This window comes from Artemia sp. Qi Xiang Cuo, chromosome 7 (assembly GCF_049724085.1).
Source record: "Artemia sp. Qi Xiang Cuo chromosome 7, ASM4972408v1, whole genome shotgun sequence".
NCBI lineage: Eukaryota > Metazoa > Arthropoda > Branchiopoda > Anostraca > Artemiidae > Artemia > Artemia sp. Qi Xiang Cuo.
In genome coordinates, this window is record NC_142800.1 from 75,754,876 (window position 1) to 75,777,594 (window position 22,719).

Here is a 22,719-nt window from a genome sequence, read left to right on the forward strand (position 1 = left end):
TGAAGGGGTTGCCCCCTCGTCAATACCTTGCTCTTTATGCTAACATTTGACCTTTTGACCCAATTTCTAAAGAACAGCTACTAAGCACAGAGGCCGGGTAATTAGAATAGGAAGCTTTTATAAAAGTGCTAAAAGCTTTAGCGTAAGGAGCAAGGTATTGAGGGGGGGGGCAACCCTTCATATACGGAATAATTTCTGTTCGTTTTGAGTTTTAATGCTGCACCTTACTTTCAGTCAAAAAAAAAACTTTCTTTTTCATTTAATACTTACAATAAAGATCTTCCAAACGCAGTAGGCTGAAAAAAAATATCCAAGACAATTGAAATATTTCCCTTTGAATGTTTTTGACCATTCATTCCTCTCTTTCATTGCTTGTAAGTCTACAAGCTCCAAAAAAAGCTGCTTCGACAGTTCTTCTAATCCCTTGATTTCTTCTAGAAGCCCAGAGACATCTATAAAAAGTAATTAGGTCTGAGAAACAGTTATTCATTGCTGTGCTTGTTTTACTGGAGAGGGAAGAGGCCACATTTTGTGGATGACTAATTTTGTTTTTACTTATTTATTGTATGCACATACTTATTATTCAGTTTATTTATATTTCGTTGGATGTGTTTATTACTATTATTTGTTGTTTTGATAAGTTATGTTTTTTTTTATTATTATTTCCTTTGTACGTTTTCTCTCAGTATTATTCATTTAAAGGTTATGTGAGTCAGATAGGTACGCAGGTTGTTTTTGTTTTTTTTTAGGGGGGGGGGGGTGCACTAAAAACACTGTTTTTCAGGGTGGGCCCAGTAATAATAAAAAAAAAAAAATTATTTGATATTTTGCATAAAAAGTGCCGTGAACTTTAAGAAATTTGGGGGATTCGAATGAGAGGACCCAAGCCTTGAACCACATCTCCACCCACCCGGACTTGATGTGAACGTTATAATAGTAGCAGCCTTGCCTTTTAATAAGCGGCTACTTATCATCAGTTTAATCCGCTTCTTACGTGCAGCCCTACTGTACTATCAGGATTTCCCAAAGTGAAATGTGTCCCCAATCTCCCGCCATTATTGAGTGAGGTGAAAGATGTTGTTTGGAGACTCAAGAATAACAAAGTCCCAGGCCCCAACGGTGTCTTATAAGAACTGCTTAAAGTATTAAAGTAAAAAGGATTCTCCTAAATCGAATCATAGCCATACAGATCACATCGTCAGTGATTATCATGCCGGTTTCTGGACGATCTACCACGGACCAGATTTTAAAGCGAGACAACTTGCAGAAGAGTATCTTGTGTCCGATAGAAAAATCCTTCAACAATTTACTGACATCAAGCAGGCCTTTGATTTTGTATGACGAAACGGGCTACAGCATATTCTGACCCGCTATGGTGTGCCCAAAAACTTCCTCAACATTGTCAAAAACATGTATGGTAACTGCTGCAGCTATGCTTAGACCCCAAAAGGACAGATAGAAGAATTTGCAAAGAATTCAGGCGTGCTTCGGGGTTGCATACTTTCTCTCCAGCTATTCAAGCTGTTTTTACAAGCCAGCCTATACCTACTAGATAACAAAGTAGGCTAGAAATTAGCGGTGTTTACCATAGATACCCTAGACACCTTTTTGACGACCTGATGAGAAAGCTAAAACTGTACCTAGTTTATAGGCCCATGCTTCCGAACTAGAATCCACATTAAATAGCTTAAATATGTCGGTTAATCCGAAGAAGCCGAAAGTCATGTGTACAATGAGAGACCCCAGCCCATCTCTCGTTCATCTCTCGTTCAAGAATACCGTTTAACGCAACTGAAATTGCAACTCTTCAACTCCTTAATAGTTCCTGTTGTACGCCTTCGAGACAAGGACACAGAGACTGTAAGTCAGCATTTGAAATGAAATTTCTTTGCCGTATAACATACCTTGATAGAGTCTCTAACTTCGACAAAAGCTCAAGCGGTAATAAACACCTAATAAATCCCAATGAGTGCAACAACAACAACTCATGCATCTTGGAAATGTTCACTGGATGGATAAATTGCACCTGCCAAAAGTTATTTTTCAAGGTAGAGGGCACAACAGTCACCGTCTTGGAACACCAAGAAAGAGATGGCGATACAATTTCAGAAACAACAATCTTCAACTTTTAAAGCATGTGGATGGCCGCACATCCTGCAAACAGCTCATTCGTCAACGTGTAAAGAAGATGGCACCAACGCGACACATGATAACGCCCGCAACAAAAGCGAGCAAATACCATAGTTATGGTTTTTCTCACTATTAATTAATTTACTTAATCAAATGCTTAGTTGGAGACAGTGCCCATTTTAAATGAGATACTGTTTTTACGGTAAAACATGTTGGAAAATCAATGACTTGTCGTTAAAAAATACTCATACAGAAATAGTATGTTATTTTGGCACAATAGTGATGGAATATTTAAAATCAGAAAAACAATGGTGATGAAGAGTCAATTTAGACTTTTTCTCTACCTGAAAAAAAGGTAAACTTTTTTTCTGATGCGTCTGAACTTGCCATTTTAAGTCAAAAGACTTACAAAAATTTATTTGACGTTTATTTATTAACTTATTAATGATTTTCCAAAGTATTTATTTAACATAAATTAATTTATTTATTATATTTTTAACTTCTTTAATTAATTATTTAAGATTCATAAAAAATTATTTATTTACGCTCCCTTTTTCCCCAGTTCAAGGGTTTCAATGTTTCAACGCAAGATGACAACTATGCTATCATTCGATAACTAAGCTTGAGGTTTGACCATCTACCGGATTAAAATTTTGAAGTTTACTTTGTCTTTTTTAGGTTGAAAAGGACGTGAGAAGGAGGTGAGCTCCAAGGTATGGCAAGAAAAGTTTTCCTATTTTTAAGTAAGTTTGTATCATTCCTGAAGAAAGATTCTAGCCAATATCATAGTTCTAGTTCAACGACTGGATAGATTTGAAACTAATGAATCTAACGAAATAAGTATCTTGATCTTCTGGTGTTAATTATAGCTGTAAGACTGTGATAAAATTGTATGTCCCACAGGGAAGCACAGATCTTAAATTAAAGGAAAAAGACTTGACAATTCTTTTTTTTTCGAGTTGCCCAATCCAAGGAGACGACCTTTTTTTAAATAAAGGCAAGAAAGCATTTCAGACGTTCAAATAGCCTATTAACCTTTGCTAATAAACTGCTAATATTTTACGCTTATTACATTAAACACAACGGAGAAATGTTTAAAATGACGAAAAAATAATACAATATAAATTCTTTCTTTATTTTTTATTAAATAAAAAAAACAAGCTTTTTTAACTGAAAGTAAGGAACGACATTAAAACTTAAAACGAGCAGAAATTATTCCGTATATGAAAGGGGCTGCCCACTCCTCAACGCCTCGCTCTTTACGCTAAAGTTTTTTATTGTTTAAAAAAAATAGAGTTGTGAGAAAGTCAAACTTTAGTGTAAAGAGCGAGGTGCTGAGAAAGAGACAGTCCCTTTCTTATACAGAATAATTTCTGTTCGTTGTAAGTTTTAACGTCGCTCCCTACTTTCAATTAAAAAAACTTTTTATTATTATTTAATTTTTGAAATTTTTTTGAATTAATGCAGATTTTGAATTTGGCTCACCGTACATGATTAGTTCAGACTAAATTTGCATATTAATTTTACTTTTATTTGGATAAATGGCTCTCTCGAAACTTGTTTAATTTTATTGAAGAACTTTTTTATTAGTAATAAATATACGTAACTTACTAATTAACTTACGTAACGAACTTCAATATTCATATATTTTTAATACGTATATTAGGGGGTTCGCCCCCTAGTCAATACCTCGCTCTTTACGCTAAAGTTCGAATTTTGTTCCAATTCTTTAAAAATGACCCCTTAATCACAAAGGCCATTATTTAGAATAAATAGCTCTTATGAAAGTACTAAAAAATCTTTGGCTTTAAAGAGCGAGGTATTGACTTGGGGGTGAATCCAATCATATACGTAATATTTTCTGTTCGTTTTAAGTTTCGATGTTGCTACTTATTTTCAGTTGAAAAACTTTTTTTTTATATTTAATTTCTGATCTATTTTTTAAATTATTCTGGGAAAAGCGACGCCCCCTTCATAGCAATGTCCCTTCCCCCATGGAAACTTCCTTCATGGGAAGATCCTCCCACATAACCCCCGACCCACCAACCCACCCACTACCAGAAGAAATCCCCCTTGAAAACTTCTGTATACTTCCCAATAACCAATACTATCTGTTAACATTGGGTAAAGTTCATAACTTTCAGCCCTCCCCCCGGGGACTTCGGGGGACTAAGTAATCCTAAAGACATAGTTATCATATTTTAGACCATGCTGAACAAAATGGAAATCTCAAAATTTTGATCGGGTGACTTTGGGAAAAAAATGAGCGTGGGAAGGGGCCTTGTTGCCCTCCATTTTTTTGGTCACTTAAAAAGGGCACTAGAACTCCATTCCAATGGAGTTCTTAAATGGAGTTCTTAACTGGAAACTTAATATCCATTCCAATGAGCCCTCCCACGATATTTTAGGACCACTGGGTCGATACGATCACCCCTGGAAAAAAAAAAAACAAAAAAAAAAAAAAAAAAAAAAAACCCGCAGCCGTAATCTTTCTTCTGGGAAAAAAATGCAAAATTCCAAATTTTTGAAGATGGGAGCTTGAAACCTCTACAGTAGGGTTGATACGCTGAATATGATGGTGTGATTTTCATTAAGGTTCTATAAGTTTTAGGGGGTCTTTCCCCCTTTTTTCGAAAATCAGCCAAATTTTCTCAGGCACGTAACTTTTGATGGGTAGGATTAAACTTGACGAACTATATATTTGAAATCAGCATTAAAATCTGATTCTCTGTATATATCTATTGGTATCAAAATCCCGTTTTCTAGAGTTTCGGTTAGCATTGAGCCGGCTCGCTCCTAACTTACAGTTCGTTACCACGAACTGTTTGATTAGTTATTCTGTTTTTAGCTAGTTTTTAATTTTTAGCCAAACTTATTCCTTAAAAAAATCTGTTCTACACCGACAATATATGTAAGTTTAAGATAATTCTTTTTTATTTTTAACATTCACAAATAAATAAATGAAAAAAAACATTGCACTGAAAAAAAAACCTACGAGGGTTTGCCGTCGCGCTATAACGGTATATAAGGTATATCGGCGCTATAAGGGTATATAAGGTATATGGTCGTGCTAAAGCCTGCGTAAATAATTAATTATTAAATCAAAAGTCTAGATAAATCAATCATAAATAATTGAAAACAAATTACCTATAAAATAAAAAATAAAATGAAAATAAAAAATTCAAAGTAATAATAGATAAACAAAAGTACTAAAAAACATAATAAAACAGATCCAATCTCCATCACTCCTCAATAATCAACTCCCCCTTCCCCGCCCTGCTTTCACCACCCTAAATCACCCTCTGCCCACTCTTCCCCCCTCACCTCACACCCTACACAGTGTTTTCGGTAACGGCGATTCTAACGGTACAGTTTCATTTTGGACTAACACCATTTTCAAGCGGTTTCAGGCTATTTTTGAAATTACCCTAAATTTGTGTTGGCAATAAATTTTCATCATTACGATTAACGGAAATAAAAGTTACCATTTCCGAATCAAATTCAAATGGCACTTCTTTTCCATCCGACAGATTCTTTCGAAACGTGGTTTTAAATTTTTGGTTACTATGGGTAGAATTCGTACGGGCTAGCGTAGGGCCATTCGTATGGGCTATTCGTAGCTTGTGAAATATACATTTCATTTTAATTTTGGAAAGTCACAATGTGACCCTGATCGAAGGAAGTTGAAGAAGAAGGCTACGCTCTTTTCACCAAAATAGATCAAAAACGAGTCACACACTCTAGGCCAAAGGGGCAGACAGGTATCGTAGGAAGGACAGGTAAAGGAGGGTCGGAGACGGGGCGTATGCACTGCTGCCTGATTTCTCAGGCTATCTTGAAGATAGTTGCACAATTAAAAGGTGTGATTTTAAGTTCTGATTGCATATTCAAACTTAAGTAATTGAAGATTTTTTTTTTTTAATGTGTAGGCTACTAATTTGCCTTTCGTGTATTTATGAAAAGAACAAAGACAAATTTGTCATGAAGTTTTGAACAAAATTTTCTCTTATTATAACAGTATAAAGATGAATAAATACCAATTTATTTTTTAGGTGGAAAACATACAATGTTTAAAATAAATATATTTGTGACTAACTATTTTAAGAGGACACCTATTTCCATCTCTACTTTTCCAAGCAATTCCGTTTCCAAGTACTAAGTTGGAAGGTGTCGAAGGGTGCAAGAGCCCTCTTAAATATGCACTAGATGCGTGTTGGCTTTGAAAATCTATATTTTGGAACTGACCTCAGATTTGTAATCAATAATTCCAGAAATCCTTTATGAAATATGTAAATTCTTTGTTATAATCAAACGCCAATTGCGGAATATGTACATCGTGTGTTTTGATATAGAAGAGTCATACTGTCACTTTAAATATTTTTAATGATAGATCATTAGGACCCTTCCCCAAATAATACGTAAATGACAACGAGTCAAAAAAGGGTTGCCTACAAACATATCTATATATGCAAAGTAGCGGGGGAGGGGGTTGAATTGAGGCCGTTTTCACCGTTTCATATTATTATAAAAACTGTTACCTTTAATTTTCAGTTGGCTTGTGGAAGTGAAATTGCTAACTAACAAAAATTTTATTGCATTCAAACCACAGAAAAAGCTAATTGAATGAGATATTTAAAATCAGGACCTCCATATGTGACCAAGGATACAAAATAGCACTTAATAATTGAAATTTTGCGCTCAGAATCCGCCAAAGTATTTCTCCAACAACATTTTAAATTATCAGGGAAGTTCACTAACAAACAGTTTGAGCATATTCCTGTTATCTCACCAAAACACAGTTGTTAGTTAAACTGTTAGAAACAATTTTTGCGGAAACAAAAGCAAACTATTAGTTCGGCGGAAACAAAGACAAACTATGAAAAAGCAACTGACAGTGTAGCAAAAGTGGTCCCCTGTCTTAAATTCATTTTAAATATGGAAACCACCAGTCGCGTAATCTTGAACTCGGAAATTGCACCGGAATCCAAACAAAATTGCACCGGAGCCACTAGTTTCAGAAACCGGACCATGATTTTCAAATTCGAACTGCAAGTCTCATAAAATTTAAATTTTTTAGGGCAAATAAATATAGTTTTCATTACTCCCCTAGACTCCTCTGTACTCTAGAAAGTAAATTAATAGCTTTGACAAGAGTCGATTTAAATTACCATTGAATCAAAACATTTGAATAATCGGTATGTCTTACAAATTTAAGTAAACATATGTGTGTATCGAATCTCCTATATTCCTATTCCTTCCATTGCGGTGTTTTAAGTAAAAGACGTATCAGAGACATGAATTAAAAAACAAATCTTTTAGTTCATTTAATGCTTACAATGGTTCTTAAAATACCAAGAGTTGTCAGACCTCAATGAAACTGGATGAAAAGTAAGAATAAGCGTCCTTTTTGAGTAATACTCTCTGTATCCCCTATTAAAATTAGAAGCTAAAGAAATAACAATCCGACTTTACTAATCAATTCAGCAGGAAATTCTGACCCAGACACTGGACATAACTCAATTTGACTTTCTTGGTAATTTTCCCCCTTATAGCATAGTTAAAGGGATACATTCGCGCAAACATGTTTTTTTTATCTGAAACTTCACTAGCATGTATTAGGAAAGTGGATGAACTCAACGCCTTTTTTTAATAAAAAAAGCGTATAAATGACTTGAATTAAAAATATAATATTTTAGTTCATTTAATGCTTAGAAAGGTTCTTAAAATACCAGCAGTAGTCAGACCTCAAAGAAACTGAATGGAAAGTAAGAATAAGCGTCCTGGTTGAATAATACTCTTTTATCACCTTTTTAATATTAACAGTTGAAGTTGAAATTAACAGTTGACTTACTAATCAATTCAGCAGGAAATTTTGACACAGACAATACACATAACTTAATTTACCATTTTTGGTAATTCTCCACCTTATAGCACAGATAGAGTGATAAATCCGCGCAAAATTTTTTCTTTCTATATGAAAGCTTCACGGCCGGATATTAGGAAAGTGGATGAACTCACCATCTCCATACCTCAAGCTGTTCCCGGCAACACTACGCAGCTTTCCCCATAAACCAGTGGAAGCTTCTGATAAAGCAGAATTGCGACGGTTCCTCTCCACTAAGGCAATTCTTTTCCTCTTTAAAACTATCATGTCTGTATATTGTAATAATTTTCTTTCGACGGACTGAATATCCGTAGGTTGTACAGGCCTAAATTAAAAAGCACTTTAGTATCGATCCCTACTTTGTTTGACTCGAAGTTGAATCAAGTGACTCATATCTAACAGAAACGTCAAATCTAAAAACAGAGAGAAAATACCGATGCAGGATTCATCCAAGGTCTTATTCTAGTTGTCGTCGGCACTATAGAAGAGAATTAAAAGGACAAGATGGAAAGTGAAAACAAAAATTAGCCATAAAAATAAAGATAGACTGAATAAGAAAATAAACTTAAAACTCGAACAAACAAAACAATATTGTGGATCGCAAAACTGATGCAAAGACAAAGAATGTGGCCACATTGTACTGTGATCTTTGAAGAAAGTGACGGTTTATGTCTTTACTCTGTGCAGGTATATGAGACACACAAATTCCAAACGACCAAATAGGTTTAGTTGAGATTTCTCAATTTATATCCCTCTTATTTTGACTTCTAAGTTCTCACTCGGTATTTTGCCTACGTTCTCACACCAAGTTGAGTGTTTCGCTTACCATTTAGTCTCTCGTTGTATCTCATTCATTAAAAAGTATTCCATTGGCAGGCCAGTCTGGTAGAAACTTCTAACACCTAAACTTCGCAAGAGCTAGAATTCTGTTCATAAGATGTTGAAAATAAAATTGCATTTTAAAATAACGCAGAATACGGCTGATGGAGAAACAAAAGTAACAGGAGAGCCAGAAGGAAAAAACGATCGCAATAAGCTGACAATAAACCTGAAGACCGATAATAGCGCAACCAAGGAAAAAAAAAAATAAGAAGCATGCGAGGGCCAAATGCAGAAGCTGCAAACCTCAGCAAACAAAGCAAAAAGAGCGAGGTGAGATCAAATTATTTCTTTTCGGCTAAGGGCCCAAACTGCGGACGTTAGAATCAAAACAAGATAGGATATATACATAATATATATATATATATATATATATATATATATATATATATATATATATATATATATATATATATATATATATATATATATATATATATATATATATATATATATATATTGCATATACAAATATAAGTAAATGAATGTTAGCCAAAAGCTACTGCTGGCAGCTGGTTAGCAAAAATATCTCTTCATAGGCTTTGTTACCTCCCTGAACTCTTTCGGGTCTTTCAGCCTCGCAATTCTGACTATGTCTGGTTCGGGGCTTCGGCCCTTGAACGCTTGTTATTATGAAGCCACCTATCCTTCATCATTCACTTAGCGATGCTTGGACCTTAGACCCTTACACGATTGTCATTTTGGGCTAAGGGAGCTCTAATGTACAAAAAATTCTGATTTTGGGGCATGGGCCCCCAAAATATGGCCCTAATGTGCAAAGTTCTTTTTCCAATTAGCTTGAAATTTATATCCTTAAAATACCAGTGATACTAAAAATGAATGTTGATTAATTGAACTGGAAACTCACACATTAACAAGTTCTTACAAATCGGGAATGCAGTTTGTTAACGAATAAGGTCCCTATATCCAGCTATGCCGTTTTTGTAATGGCAGGCAACAAGTTCTAATATTAAACGTGGGTAAAAATCAGCTGAAAATCAACAAACAATCAGCTAAAAACATATGACATGAAATAGCTTAAGAAGGTGAGGCTTTCCTTTGAAGATGTAATCGTTTTTGGGAACAACAGGCTATTAATATTAAATCTTTACAAATAGAAAACGTTATCAAATTTAACTAATTAGTCCTCCTTATCTATTTCCGCAGTTCAACTTAGCAACACTGGCAAAAATGTGATACAGCTCTAAAAACTTCAGAATTATGAAACAACTAAAAGAAAAATCTTGGGAAATCGCGGTTGTCAAGTATGAATATACTTAAGGCTGGACAAGGGGGAAAATGTTTTTATTTTGACGTCCTTGGTCATTTAAGTCCTTGGGAAATGGGCGCTCCAATGCACAAGGAGAAATTGAAAGGAAAATTGGATTCTTCCGAAAACAAGACCCGCAAAAACGTCTTCTTTTTTTTTTTTTTTTTTTTTTTTTTTTTAGGACACAACCCCTGCCAATATGGGACCCAAAAACGGTAAAAAAAAAAAAAAATCCTTTTTACAATAGGTACGAAACTCTCAAGAATCCTTGCCTGAGCAAAAGGCTCGATTGGCTTGACGCTTTCAGCTAGTAGGAGGAGGGGTAGAGACAAGATAATTTTGGAGACGACACTGCCTTTCCATGACGATAAAATAAAAGTTCAAAATAGGGATAAAATCCTTTTTAAAAGACAGTCCATAGAAATTCACAAAAATAACAGCTATTTCGGTCACATATACAGTGACCGTCATCAGTAGTAAATCTGGTATTTTTGTTAATTTCTATACACTGTCTATTAAAAAGGATTTTATCCCTATTTTGAACTTTTATTTTATCGGGAGAGAAAAGAAGACTTCAGATTTTGTATTGGAGAGATTTTACTTTAGAACCTATTCAGGTGTAAATAGCGAGGTAAAACAGACACTATGTGTGGCAAAAAACCCTATGTTGATTCATTTTAGCTTCAGCTATTTATAGGTTTCGAAAATTCACTCACAAACACAAAGGCACGAAAACACAAAGGCACGTAAAAAGAGATTATTCCGGGAGGAGAGGCAATAAGAAGGATAAACATAATTTGATAATTCGAATCGGAAGCACCCATAAATTAAAGAAAATTTAGGAAATGGAGGAGACCCCCCCCACGTTCGTCCCTGTATTAATTTATCCCCCCCCCTCCGTTCGTCATATTAATTTATCTCTATCCGTCTCAGGTCTTGGTGTTGCTCTATGCTATTCTTAGAAAAATATTTTTGGAAAACATTTTCTTTATATTAATCCATGGAAGGTTCAACAGCAGCTACTAACAGCACATTCTTAATATTACTCACAGAAGTTAAGCAACGAGACGGTGCACTTTTTTTCTCATTTAAAAAATTTTGAACCTCATTACAAATCAAAGAGGCAGTCTACCTCATAAACACAGTCATTGAAGTATAAGGATAATTGACCGCACCAAATCCGGACAAAAGCGCCATCACTGTGACTCCAATGATTCCAATTCTTGAGATTCCTTGCTCCATGGACAACAGCCTTAGGCTGTGCTTTGAATTTAATACTGGAAAAGGATCTCCAACTTTCCAGAATAGATACAAAAACCCAAACCAAAGCAGAACTGATAGTGGACGAACAAATTCTCTTCGAACTGCAATAAAGAATATTTCGTTAGTCAAAAAGGCACGTAGGAAATTCAGAACTTAGGCGGAAAATTAAACGGACAATTCCAAATGGTACGTTCAATTTTCAAGCAACAGAGATATATTTATTGATTTTAACGATAAAACTGAATAAAACAGCAAATATTTAAATTTTCCATCCATCATTCCTGTATACAGATGAAGGAATTAAGTCGTTTTGGTATAAATGCGGGCGGTAAAATAATATAATATTTATTAAACTTCAAAAATCGATATTTCTAATCCAATGATGAAGTAGAAGGGGGAGAGCCTAATTTAAATAAAATGGCGAGTGGTGCTAACCTTATCCATTGTGAATTTAGTTATGTTCATAGAAAATAATGCAATCAGATTTAACATTAGTGAGAATCCGACGATTTCTTATTGATTTTCTCTATTGAGTCATTGATTTTCCCTTGAGAATAATAGATCTACGGTTTTACATGAGAAAGACACCCCCCCCCCCCCAAGGGAAAAACTAAAAGACAGTGAATAAAAATGCAGTATTTCTACATTTTAACCCTCTTCCTCCTAGGAAAAATCCTAAGACCATTCCCTTTGACCATTTGACCATTCAGTCAGTATCTAGCTATTGAAGAGTGAACTCCTATAATCGGATTACTTTTTCAAGTTAAAAGGATTAAATTTGATATTGTTTTGGACTTTGCCATTGCGTAATTTGATGCAAGTGTAGACTTCTACGTGCGGATTATAGCATTCATTATGGCTGTCACTCAAGCAAAATTTTATGAAGGAATGAAACGGATTCAGGCGTTGCTGGACAAATATTAGCAGAGCAGAAAAGTTTTTCTGTCTCAATAATTTCCCTTCAAGATGAAGTTAGACAAATATCAGCTGAAAATGCGAATCTACGAGAGGAATCTAAAAAGCTTCGAAATAATCTAGAGCAAGAAAATTTGCGGAATAACGATTTGGAGAGTAAGCTTCTGGACATTGAAGTGAGAGAAAGAAAGTTGAATTTGATTGTTCATGGTCTGCCTACTGAAAAGCATAATCAATCAGTGACTAGCAACGTAAAGTCTCTTATTTCTGACAAATTGCAAGTTACTGAGGACATTTCTCTTACCAAGTGTTATCGCCTTACGAGAAATAGCAGTTCAAACATCACTAGTAGGAAAAATAGTGTTCGACCGGCCTCTGTTTTTATATCGCTAGACACAGATCATAGCATTCAGGCGATTCTCAGTGAGGTGAATAAGTTGAAGGGTAGTGGAATTCGCATTTGCACTGATCTCCCACCAAAGCTAAATTTCCTACGGAATGATCTATTGTCCAAGGGAAAGGACATGCGTGATTCGGGTTCGGTTCATCTTACGCGTATTAAACAAAAAGGGAGTAAATTATGGCTCGAGTGTAAAAAGTCTCCGTCTTCACAGTGGGCTAAGATTGACTAGTTACGGTGATTAATAATGACATTCGTTTGGTGAGATTATTTTTATTACTTTATGTAATGTTTCTCTGTTCATAGGATCTATTATTTTTATTTCTTGTGAGGTTTTTTGCCCCTCTGTAGACTTGTTATAAGTTTATTTTCTGTCTTTTTTGTGTGTTTCTATTATTTTTATTTCTTGTGAGGTTTTTTGTCCCTCTGTAGCTTATTATAAGTTTATTTTCTGTCTTTTTTGTGTGTTTCTATTTATATGAAGTAATAGAGAACAATAATTTTTTCTGTATCCGCATTTTATGTTACAATGAATAAGTTCAGTTTCTTTCTCTTGTTTCTATTTATTTTCAAGCAGTTTCTTTTTCTTTCATCATTATTTTCGAGTTCTCGCTGGTTCAGTTGTTTTTGCTACGATAAGACTCAGACGGTGTGCATTTTGCGTAAGTTTCTGCTAGTCCTGATCATAATTCTGATTATTTACATTGGATGATAATTGTATTTGGGATAGACTGAGAGACCTAGAGTCTAACCCTTTTGACTTTTTCATTTTCCAGAGCCATGACAATTCTTTTGGAAATGAAATAAATGATGGTGGGCTAATTAAATTTCCAAAATGTAGATATAAATTACCTTCCGAGGTTTCTGATTTTCCCAATACCAGGGTTGTGAGATGGGGATTCCTAAATTGTAAAGGTTTTTTTTAGTTCCCCGGATGATCTTGTCGATGTAGTTCATAAGATATCTTGTCATGTCGGTGGATTATGTGAGACTTTTCTTATATACACGGCTACTCATATTGCTTTTCCTGGATTTCAATTTACTTTCAAAAACCGACTGACAAGGCGCCAAGGTGGTTTGGCAGTATTAGTTAAAGATGGTATCTCTTTTCGACGCCTTGTAAATCTAGAAGGTTCTCATTAGGAAATGTTTTTTGAAGTAATGGTAACTGAAATTAGTCTTGGAAAAATTGATATAGTTTTTTGCGTAGTATACCGACCTCCTTCTTCTCCAGTCAAGTCTTTCCTCTCTAAACTCCGTGGTTTTTTGCATCAGCCTCATTTTCAAAATAAAGATGTTGTCCTCTCCGGAGATTTCAACATTGACCTTCTAGAAGCTTCAAATGAATCTTCTGTTGATTTATTGTCTTCTTGCTTTTCTGCGTATCTGCTTCCTACTTGCCTGATACCTACAAGAATTTTACCTAGTTCTGCTTCTCTCATTGATAGTACTTTTACATCTATACCAATTCAAACAAATTTTGCTATTTTAAGTAATATACCAGATCATTTCCTGCTGGTTTCAGATTTAGCTTTTACTTATAAAATACCGCAGGTAAGTAAGGAACGTCAAGTACGTTTAATAAATAAAATAACATTAAAAAACTTGAATGAAAGCCTTGGTCTATTGGATTGGCAGGATGTAATATCCACGGAGCATACAGATGTGGCAACTGATACTTTCCTAAGAAATTTCAATTGCTGTCTTGATTCTAGTTGCCCGTTTGTTACGAAGAAAATTTGCAAAGAAAAATTTCCTATAAGGCCGTGGATAACGTCCGAAATTTTGATACCAGTTAATAAAAAAACCAGCTATTTAAAAAGCAGTTAATGAATCCAACTGATTATAATATTAAAAATTTTCAAAAATAAATTAACCACGCTGATACGATTGTCGAAAAATAGGTATTATAAAGAGTCTTTCGAAGAAGCTCAAAATTCTCCTCGCAAATCGTGGTCTTTAATTAGTTATATTATAAAAAAACTAAGGAATTCTAAGTTTCCTGAAGTTATTAGTTTAGAATATGGCTCGACTGCTAACAAATTGGAGAAAGTGGCTGATGCTTTGAATACTTATTTCGCTAGTATAGGAAAGAAAATTGTTTAATCAGTAATGAACCAGTTTGATTCACGTAGTAATAAACATTTTTCTTCATACCTTCCATCTCCTCAAAGTAATTCAATTTTAATTACGCCTATTTCTCGGTCTGAAATAGCAAAAATAGTGTGTGATCTAAATCCAGGTAATTCAGCGGGAATTGACGGGTCTAGTTCTATAATTGTTAATGAAATATTGTCTGCAGTAATTTTGCCATTACAACATATAATTAATCTTTCATTTCAAACTGGAGTTGTCCCGTCTGCTTTTAAAGAAGCAAGGATAATTCTGATTCAAAAAGGTGAATCTCCTGAAAAACCATCAAATTACCACCCTGTTTCGATTTTATCAGCATTTTCTATAATATTAGAGAAGGCAATTTATAAGAGGATCTCGGACTTTCTTAAATTGTTTATTTTTTTCACAAATTCCCCGTTTGGTTTTAGGCCTGGACACAATACTGAACAAGCTATCATTTCTCTTATCCAATATATTCATGAATGCTTAGATAGAGGTGAAATTCCAGCAATAATATATTTGGATTTTAAAAAAGCATTCGATACAATATCCCCTTGTATTCTTTTTCGTAAATTGGATAATTGTGGTGTGTGCGGACCGGCGTTGGATCTAGTTAAATCTTATCTTGATAAGAGAAAGCAACGAATAGATGGAGGTAATTTTCTCTCTTCGCCTGTTCCTCAGTCCTCCATGGTTGGGGTGCCTCAGGGCTCTGTCCTAGGTCCTCTGCTTTTTCTAATTTATATAAATGATCTTTACCGCGCTTTGGCAACCCCGTGTCTCAACACACATTTTGCTGATGATACGGCAGTTTTACTTTCTGAGAGGAATGACGAGGAGTTGGAGGCAAAACTTGATGCTGCATTTTCTAATGTTCTTGAATGATATTCTGCAAATTTTATTGCTTTGAATTTATCAAAAACTAATTTCATAATTTACGGCAGGAAGTCAAATATATGCCCTCGTATTACCCGAGTTACTTCTTCAAAGTATCATATTATCAATATCTCGGGTGAATGTGATAAAGTACCTTGAACTTATGATTGATGAAAGCTTATCTTTTAAAACACACATTCAAAATATATGCTTAAAGATTTCATGGTTTGATGGTTTAATGCGGAGGTTGAAGCATTATTTGCCCTACTCTGCTTTACGAAGCATTCATTTTGCTGTGATTCATTCTAATATTAATTATTGTTCTCTAGTATATTTATCTACATTTAAAAGCCATATTAAACCAATACAGATTTTACAAAATAAAGCAGTGAGAATCCTCAAACTTTTTATTTCATCGCCTATTTCACTTCCAAATTAGTCTTCTACAGCATCTTTATATACTTATTTAGATATACTTCCAGTTTCTCAACAATTTACTTTTGGAGCAATTATTTTCAAATTTAATTATGACATTAATAAATTACCGCCATATTACCTCAATCAAAGTTTGTTCTCCCGATCACAAGATTTACATCGTTATAACACGCGACAAAAAACGAGTATCTACATTGAAAAGTATAGTACTGAGAGATCTAAATTCGCCTCGTTTGTGTCAATAGCCCGGTGCTGGGATGCTCACAAGGATTTTATTGATAAATTTTTTTCTATCCATTTACTAAAAAGGAATCTTAAATTTCATTTAGGTCAGGATTATTTTTAATTAAGTGTCTTTTTAATATGATTAAGTTATTTGTTTGGATTGTTGTTCTAAGTGAATGTGGGCCTCTCGGCTATCTTTTAGTATAAATTTATATTTAATAATATTGATCTCTTTTTTTTTTTATATATATATATTTATATTTATATTTGGTCCTGGACTAGCTGCTACTTTCATATTATTGTTGTATTATTGTATCTTTGCCGTCGTAATTATCTTTGTATTGTAGCGTAAATTTTTTTATTGTATCTTTGTCTAGGCCTAGTTTTTCGAGCTTGTCTCCCCATGGGCCTATATCAATTATATACATGTATATGTTAATAATAAAATGATTGATTGATTGATTGATTGATTGATTTCCTCTCAAAGACAGAATAGGGCCTATCTGCAACTATGTACGAATTTTACAGTTACAAATTCTTGATCATTCCAACATGGCCGAACATCGAATACAAATAAATCGTCACAGTTGAGTTTGAATTTTCGTTCTAATTATTTAAGAATGACTTCTGAAACACACGGGCCGTTTAATTTGAACAATAAGCTTTTATAAAAGTTCTAAAAAACTTTAGCGTAGAGTGAGGTATGGAGAAGGGGGCGACCCTCCTCATACCCTTAACAATTTCTGTTCGCTTCAAGTTTGAATGTTGCTCCTTACTTTCAGTTAAAAAAACTTGTTTTTTATTTAGTTTCTTATTGTTTTTTAAATAATGCTGGAAAATCCAGCTCCCCAGTCATGGAAAATTCCCCCCCCCCCCGAAAAATTTATCCATGGAAAAATGGCTCAACGTAAGCCCCCCTCCCCCCTCTATGAAAAATATCTGTATACTTCCCAATAGCCAATACTACATGCAAGCAATGGGCAAAGTTCATAGCTTGCAGCCCGTCCCCCGGGGGCTGTGGGAAGTCAAATCATCCTCAAAGTAATAGTTATTATATCTTTCGACTATGCTGAATAAAATGGCTATCTCAAGTTTTGATCGGACGACTTTGGGAAAAAAAGGGGCGTGGGAGGGGGGCTAGCTGCCCTCCAACGTTTTTGGTCACTTAAAAAGGACACTAGAATCTTCAATTTCTGATAAAATGAGGCCTCTCCTGATCTTCTAGAATCACGCGTTCAATACGATCACCCCTAGGAAAAACAAACAAACAAAAAGATAAAAAAAACACGCGTCCGTTATCTTTCTTCTGGCAAAAAAATGCAAAATTCCCCATTTTTGTATATAGGAGCTTGAAACCTCTACAATAGGGTTCTCTGATATGCTAAATCGGATGGTATGATTTTATTTAAGATCACTTGATATTTTGGGGGTGCTTCCCCCTTTTTTCGAAAATAAGGCAAATTTTCTCAGGTTCGTAACTTTTGAAGGGTAACATTCAACTTGATTATGTATTTTGAATAAGCATACAAATTCGATTCTTTTGATGTGTCCATTGTTATCAAGACTATGTTTCTTAGAGTTTCGATTGCTATTGAGTTTGGTTATTTACAGTTTATTACCACGAACTGTTTGATATATTCTTTTTTTCTCTGTGTCTTCGTTCCTTCTTTTATTTTTTTGATTAAATCTTGACAACCATATTTTAATAGCTGTTTATTGGTAACACAGTTAGGATATTGAGAGTCTAGATTTCATCAACAAATAATAGTAAAGGAAAAACCAATTCAGAGAGTCAAAAGAAAAGTTTTGCGGAAGTAGATCAAAATGAAAAGAATTTGTTTCCTTTATAAATACTTCATTAAACATGCACTTAAATGAAAGCATGCCCTTGCCAAGGGTATACCCTTACCAGATGGCATACCTTTGCTTCAGAACCGAGGAAAGGCAAAGTCCTGGCCCAATAGCAAAAGGAAATATTGTGCAGCTAGCACTATGTGCATCTTCAAGACTACCTAGAAACCGAAACCAAAGGTTGGAACAAGTTTCGACTAGCAATTACAAGCTAGTCGAAGCAATATTCAGGGATATGACCAACCAGAAGAGAGAGAACGTAGAACAAATAAAACCCACATTTTTTAAGCCATTGAAAGCCACAACAATGCGAATATTTCGGCCGAGAGCTAGACTGAACCCTTCACAGCATAATTTTCTTCCCCCTTTGTTGAGCTTTTGTTTATCCAATGCTGTTTCAGAACTTAATTTTGGCCATACAGACACAGCATTTGATGATCAGCAAGATCAGGAGGAGCTTAAGTTTTTCAGGGGGTTTCTATTGTTGTTTTTTTTTTTTTTAGATGGGGAGTGTTATTACCTAAATATTTTTTTAAAACTGTTATTTATATACTACTAGCTTACCAGTCACGTGTAGCTGTGATCTCAAAAGAAAGGAAATTCAAGAACAAAAAATCAAAATTATGACTAGGCAACAAAAACGTTATGTTTCTTTGGCAGCGTGAAGTGTTGCATCAGCCTTTGGTTGGTTTCGCCTAAAAAAAAAAAATCGTCCTGGGTAAAACACTCTTATTTTATTTCTTCGCCACCGACTAGACCCTGTTGTATTCGGGGCCCGGCATATCTCCCCCTCCCGTGGAAAACCCCCCTGGAGATCCACCCCTGCCCACGACAATTTCCTCTGGAAAATTTTCCCCATATGTAAAATAACAATTGTATTTTTAAATTTTAGAGTGTATGAAAAATTAGGTTCGGATTATTAACTTACCCGTCGGGCGTTATTACATACAGAAAAAATATGAATGGAAACAACTTCCAAGTATTTGTGTTTGGGGGTTCTAATTTCAGACAGCAAAAAAAATAATCGAAAGGCTGAAAGTGCCTTGGAGGGAAAAACTGTATACCTAAAACCTTAAAAAGAGCGAACCCAACAACTTCTTAAAGTGTCTTGGCCATCAGCCAAACAGTATAGTAATGCATACACGACACATCCGATTTTATTTATATAGACAATATTTTCATTTCATTTACCAAAAACTACTAAACTAGTTTCGGTTGTTATCATTGGGAGCCCAAAATAGTCTAAAAGCAGACACTACATTAATACAGTCTTGTATATCGCTGATTAACTTGTATTTATCCCTTCCAGAGATCAAGTTACTAAAGGATCTGCAGGAAATTCAAGATGACTTACATTCGTTATTATCCTGTAATTTTCTTTGTACAGCTTGTTCACACTTTGGTACGTCTCGTGAAGCGTATAAAGGAATTACATAGAAACTTGCTAGGACAGTATTAATAGTTATGCTTTGATTTTTCGCCTTTTCAAGGGAGACTACGACTTGATTTTTCTACTTTTTTCAGTTCCTAAAAGGGACAGCAAAATCGTAGCCAAAAAGTTTTCCAGCCTGGTGGCTGGGGAACTACAACCTGCAATAAATCAAAATGACTTGCAGTCGTTATTTCCTGTAATCATAGGCAGCGCAACAGCGCTACCTAAGTAAAGAACGATGTTGGCACGCACAATGTATTATTTTTTTAGACCAGGGCACTTCGTATAGAGGAAGTTATCGTACGAACTTCAAAAAGGGTTCATTGGATTAGAAATTGATAGGGCTAGAGCACTTTTTAATAGCTGAAAGTGACTGGAGGGCAAACAATCCCGCCACGCCCATCCTTTCTCCAAACACATCCAATCAAAATTTTTAAATAGCCATTTTGTTCAACGTAGTTGAGAGGTCCAGAAATAGAGTCTTTGAGGATGACCCTTGCCCCCAGAGCCTGAGGGCAAGGGTAGTAAGTTATGCCCGGCGGCATTTAAGGTTTTAATAGATGGGATAGTTGTTTAAGCTTTAGAAGAGGCTCATTTTGCTGAAAATTGGATGTTTTAGTTCCCTTTTAAGAGTCAAAAGTGATGGAGGGCAAAAAGCCCCCCCCCCCCAACTACTGCCTTTTGCACCAACCGCATCTGATTGAAATTATGAGAGAGCCATTTTGTTCAAAATAGTTCAAAGAACATATAATATTGCCCTTAGGATTGACACTACCCCCCAGAGCCTTGTGGCAATGTTTGTAAGTTATGCACAGGGGTTATATAAAATTTTATGGAATAGGTGGTAATATAAATTTCAGATGGGACTCATTCGATTTAAAATGATAAGTTATAGTGCCCTTTTTAAGAGCTAAAGTGATTTGAGAGCAACCAGCCCCCCTCCACTCACGCCCATCAGTTCCCCAAAAACATCCAATCAAAATTTTGAAACAGCAATTTTGTTCAGAGTAGTTGAAGGGTCCGGAAATTATGCCTTTGAAGATGACACCCCTCCCCCCCCCTAGCCCTCAGGGAAAAGGTTTGTAAGTTATTCCCTGGGGTCATATAAGGTTCTTATAGAAAGGGTGGTCGTTACATTTCGAAGAATTTCGTTACAAATTGGAAGTTCTGGTTCCCTTTTAAGAGTTAAAAGAGACGGAGGTCAGCTAGCCCCCCCCCTCCAACTACCCCTCTTTTTACCAAACAAATCTGATTGAAATTGTAAGATAGCCATTTTGTTAAGTATAGTCCAAAAAACATATAACAATGCATCAAGGGTTGACACAACCCCTTAGAGCTCTGGGACAAGGGCTGTAAGTTAGGCCCTGGGGGCATATAAGGTTTTTATGGAATGGGTGGTCGTATAAACTTCAGATTGGGCTCATTTGACTTAAAATCGGAAGTTATAATACCCTTTTTAAGGGTCAAAATGATTTGAGAGAAATCAGCCCCCCCCCACGCCCATCACTTCCCCCCCCCCCCAAAAAAAAAACAAACAAGTTTTGAGATGTCTATTTTTTCAGCATTGTTGAAAGGTTCAGTAGTTATGCGTTTGGGGATTTCGCCCGCACTATGCCTCAGGGCAAGGGCTGTAAGTTGGGCAATTTGTGCATTGTTTACATATATGTTATTATATATGTGTTTAGTATATATATGTTATATATGTTATGTATTATACATGTTTTTAGTATATGTTATTGAGAAAAGGTATGCATGTTTAACTTTTACTTTCCCAAAATACGAAGGGCATTAAGGTGAGTCTTTCAGGGAATGTTAAGGGGAGTGTTAAACTAAATCAAAACATGTTATGTGTATATGGTTTGTCAAAAGGCCTTAACTCAGGAATGACTAAGTATATTAATTTGGAATTTTCAGGAAATGATAAGAAAGATGATCAATTGACCGAAAAGGCAATATTTGCACACTACAAAAAGTACAACTACCAATGCTTCTACTGCTACCACGACACCATCACTATCATTTAAACCACAATTCCAGTAGCGAGTACTATTAAGGCTGAGGATATTCAAATAAACATCTGAGGGAATGCTGAGGGGAAAGCTGAACAAAATCAAAACATATTATATGCATACTGATTGCTGATACGGGCATATCCTAACAGTAATATTTTTGGACCGGCTTATTCTATCAAGAGGAAACTTCAGGGACATCGTGAGTGGGATGTTCAGTTGACCAAAAGGCAAAATATACCTGCTATTAATAATAATACGCTATTACTGCTACTACTGTTCCTACTACTACCACTACAACTATGATGCTAGTAGAATTAAGGCTACGCGTATGTAGGTGAAAATTTAACAGAATTTTGAGGAGAAATTTGAAATAAATCAAAACACACTATGTTCATGCAGATTGTCAAAAGGGCGTATGTCAAGAATGGATTTGGGTATTGAATTAGAACTTTCAGAGAATACTTAAAGGGGAAGATCAAGTGAAAAAAGGTAATATATGCATGTCTTCTATCACTATTACCACAGCTACTTTCACTAACATTACTACTTCTACTAAACTACTCCAACTACTACTTCAATTGCAACAACTTGTAAGGCTTAGAGTATTAAGATTAAAAGGGCGTCAAAAGGGGGTCAAAAGCACACATCAGCAATATTTTTGGAACGGCTTACCGTGTCGAGGTGAAAGTCCGGGGCATCAAGAAACGGACGTTCAACTGACCAAAAGGCAAGATGTACATGCTACTACCGCTATTAATACTGCTGCTACTACTGTTGCTACTAATACAACATCAACACTGCAACTACTTCTCCTACTACCACTGCAACTACTACGATACTAGTACTGTTAAGTTTATAAAGGGAAAATTTGAGAGAATATTGATGGCATATTTGAACTAACAAAAGATACTATGTGCATTTAGATTATCAAAATAGCGTATCTTAAAAATATATTTGTGTATTAAGTTGGAACTCTCAGAGAATGCTTTAAGGGGAAGATCAATTGATCAAAAGGCTACTACTACTACCACT

General features: G+C 35.2%; 1 protein-coding gene across 2 annotated transcripts in view; it reads right to left on the reverse strand.

The window, feature by feature from the left end:
• GPHR (Golgi pH regulator) overlaps nt 1-22,719 on the reverse strand; it is a 65,501-nt gene that overhangs the window by 19,056 nt on the left and 23,726 nt on the right. For both annotated transcript variants that reach the window (XM_089091710.1, XM_089091711.1), the window contains exons 4-6: nt 11,296-11,527; nt 8,149-8,339; nt 271-452 (exon numbers count right to left, since the gene is read on the reverse strand). In XM_089091710.1, coding sequence (XP_088947836.1) covers nt 271-452; nt 8,149-8,339; nt 11,296-11,527 — 605 coding nt within the window. The remainder of the gene's footprint in view (nt 1-270; nt 453-8,148; nt 8,340-11,295; nt 11,528-22,719) is intronic.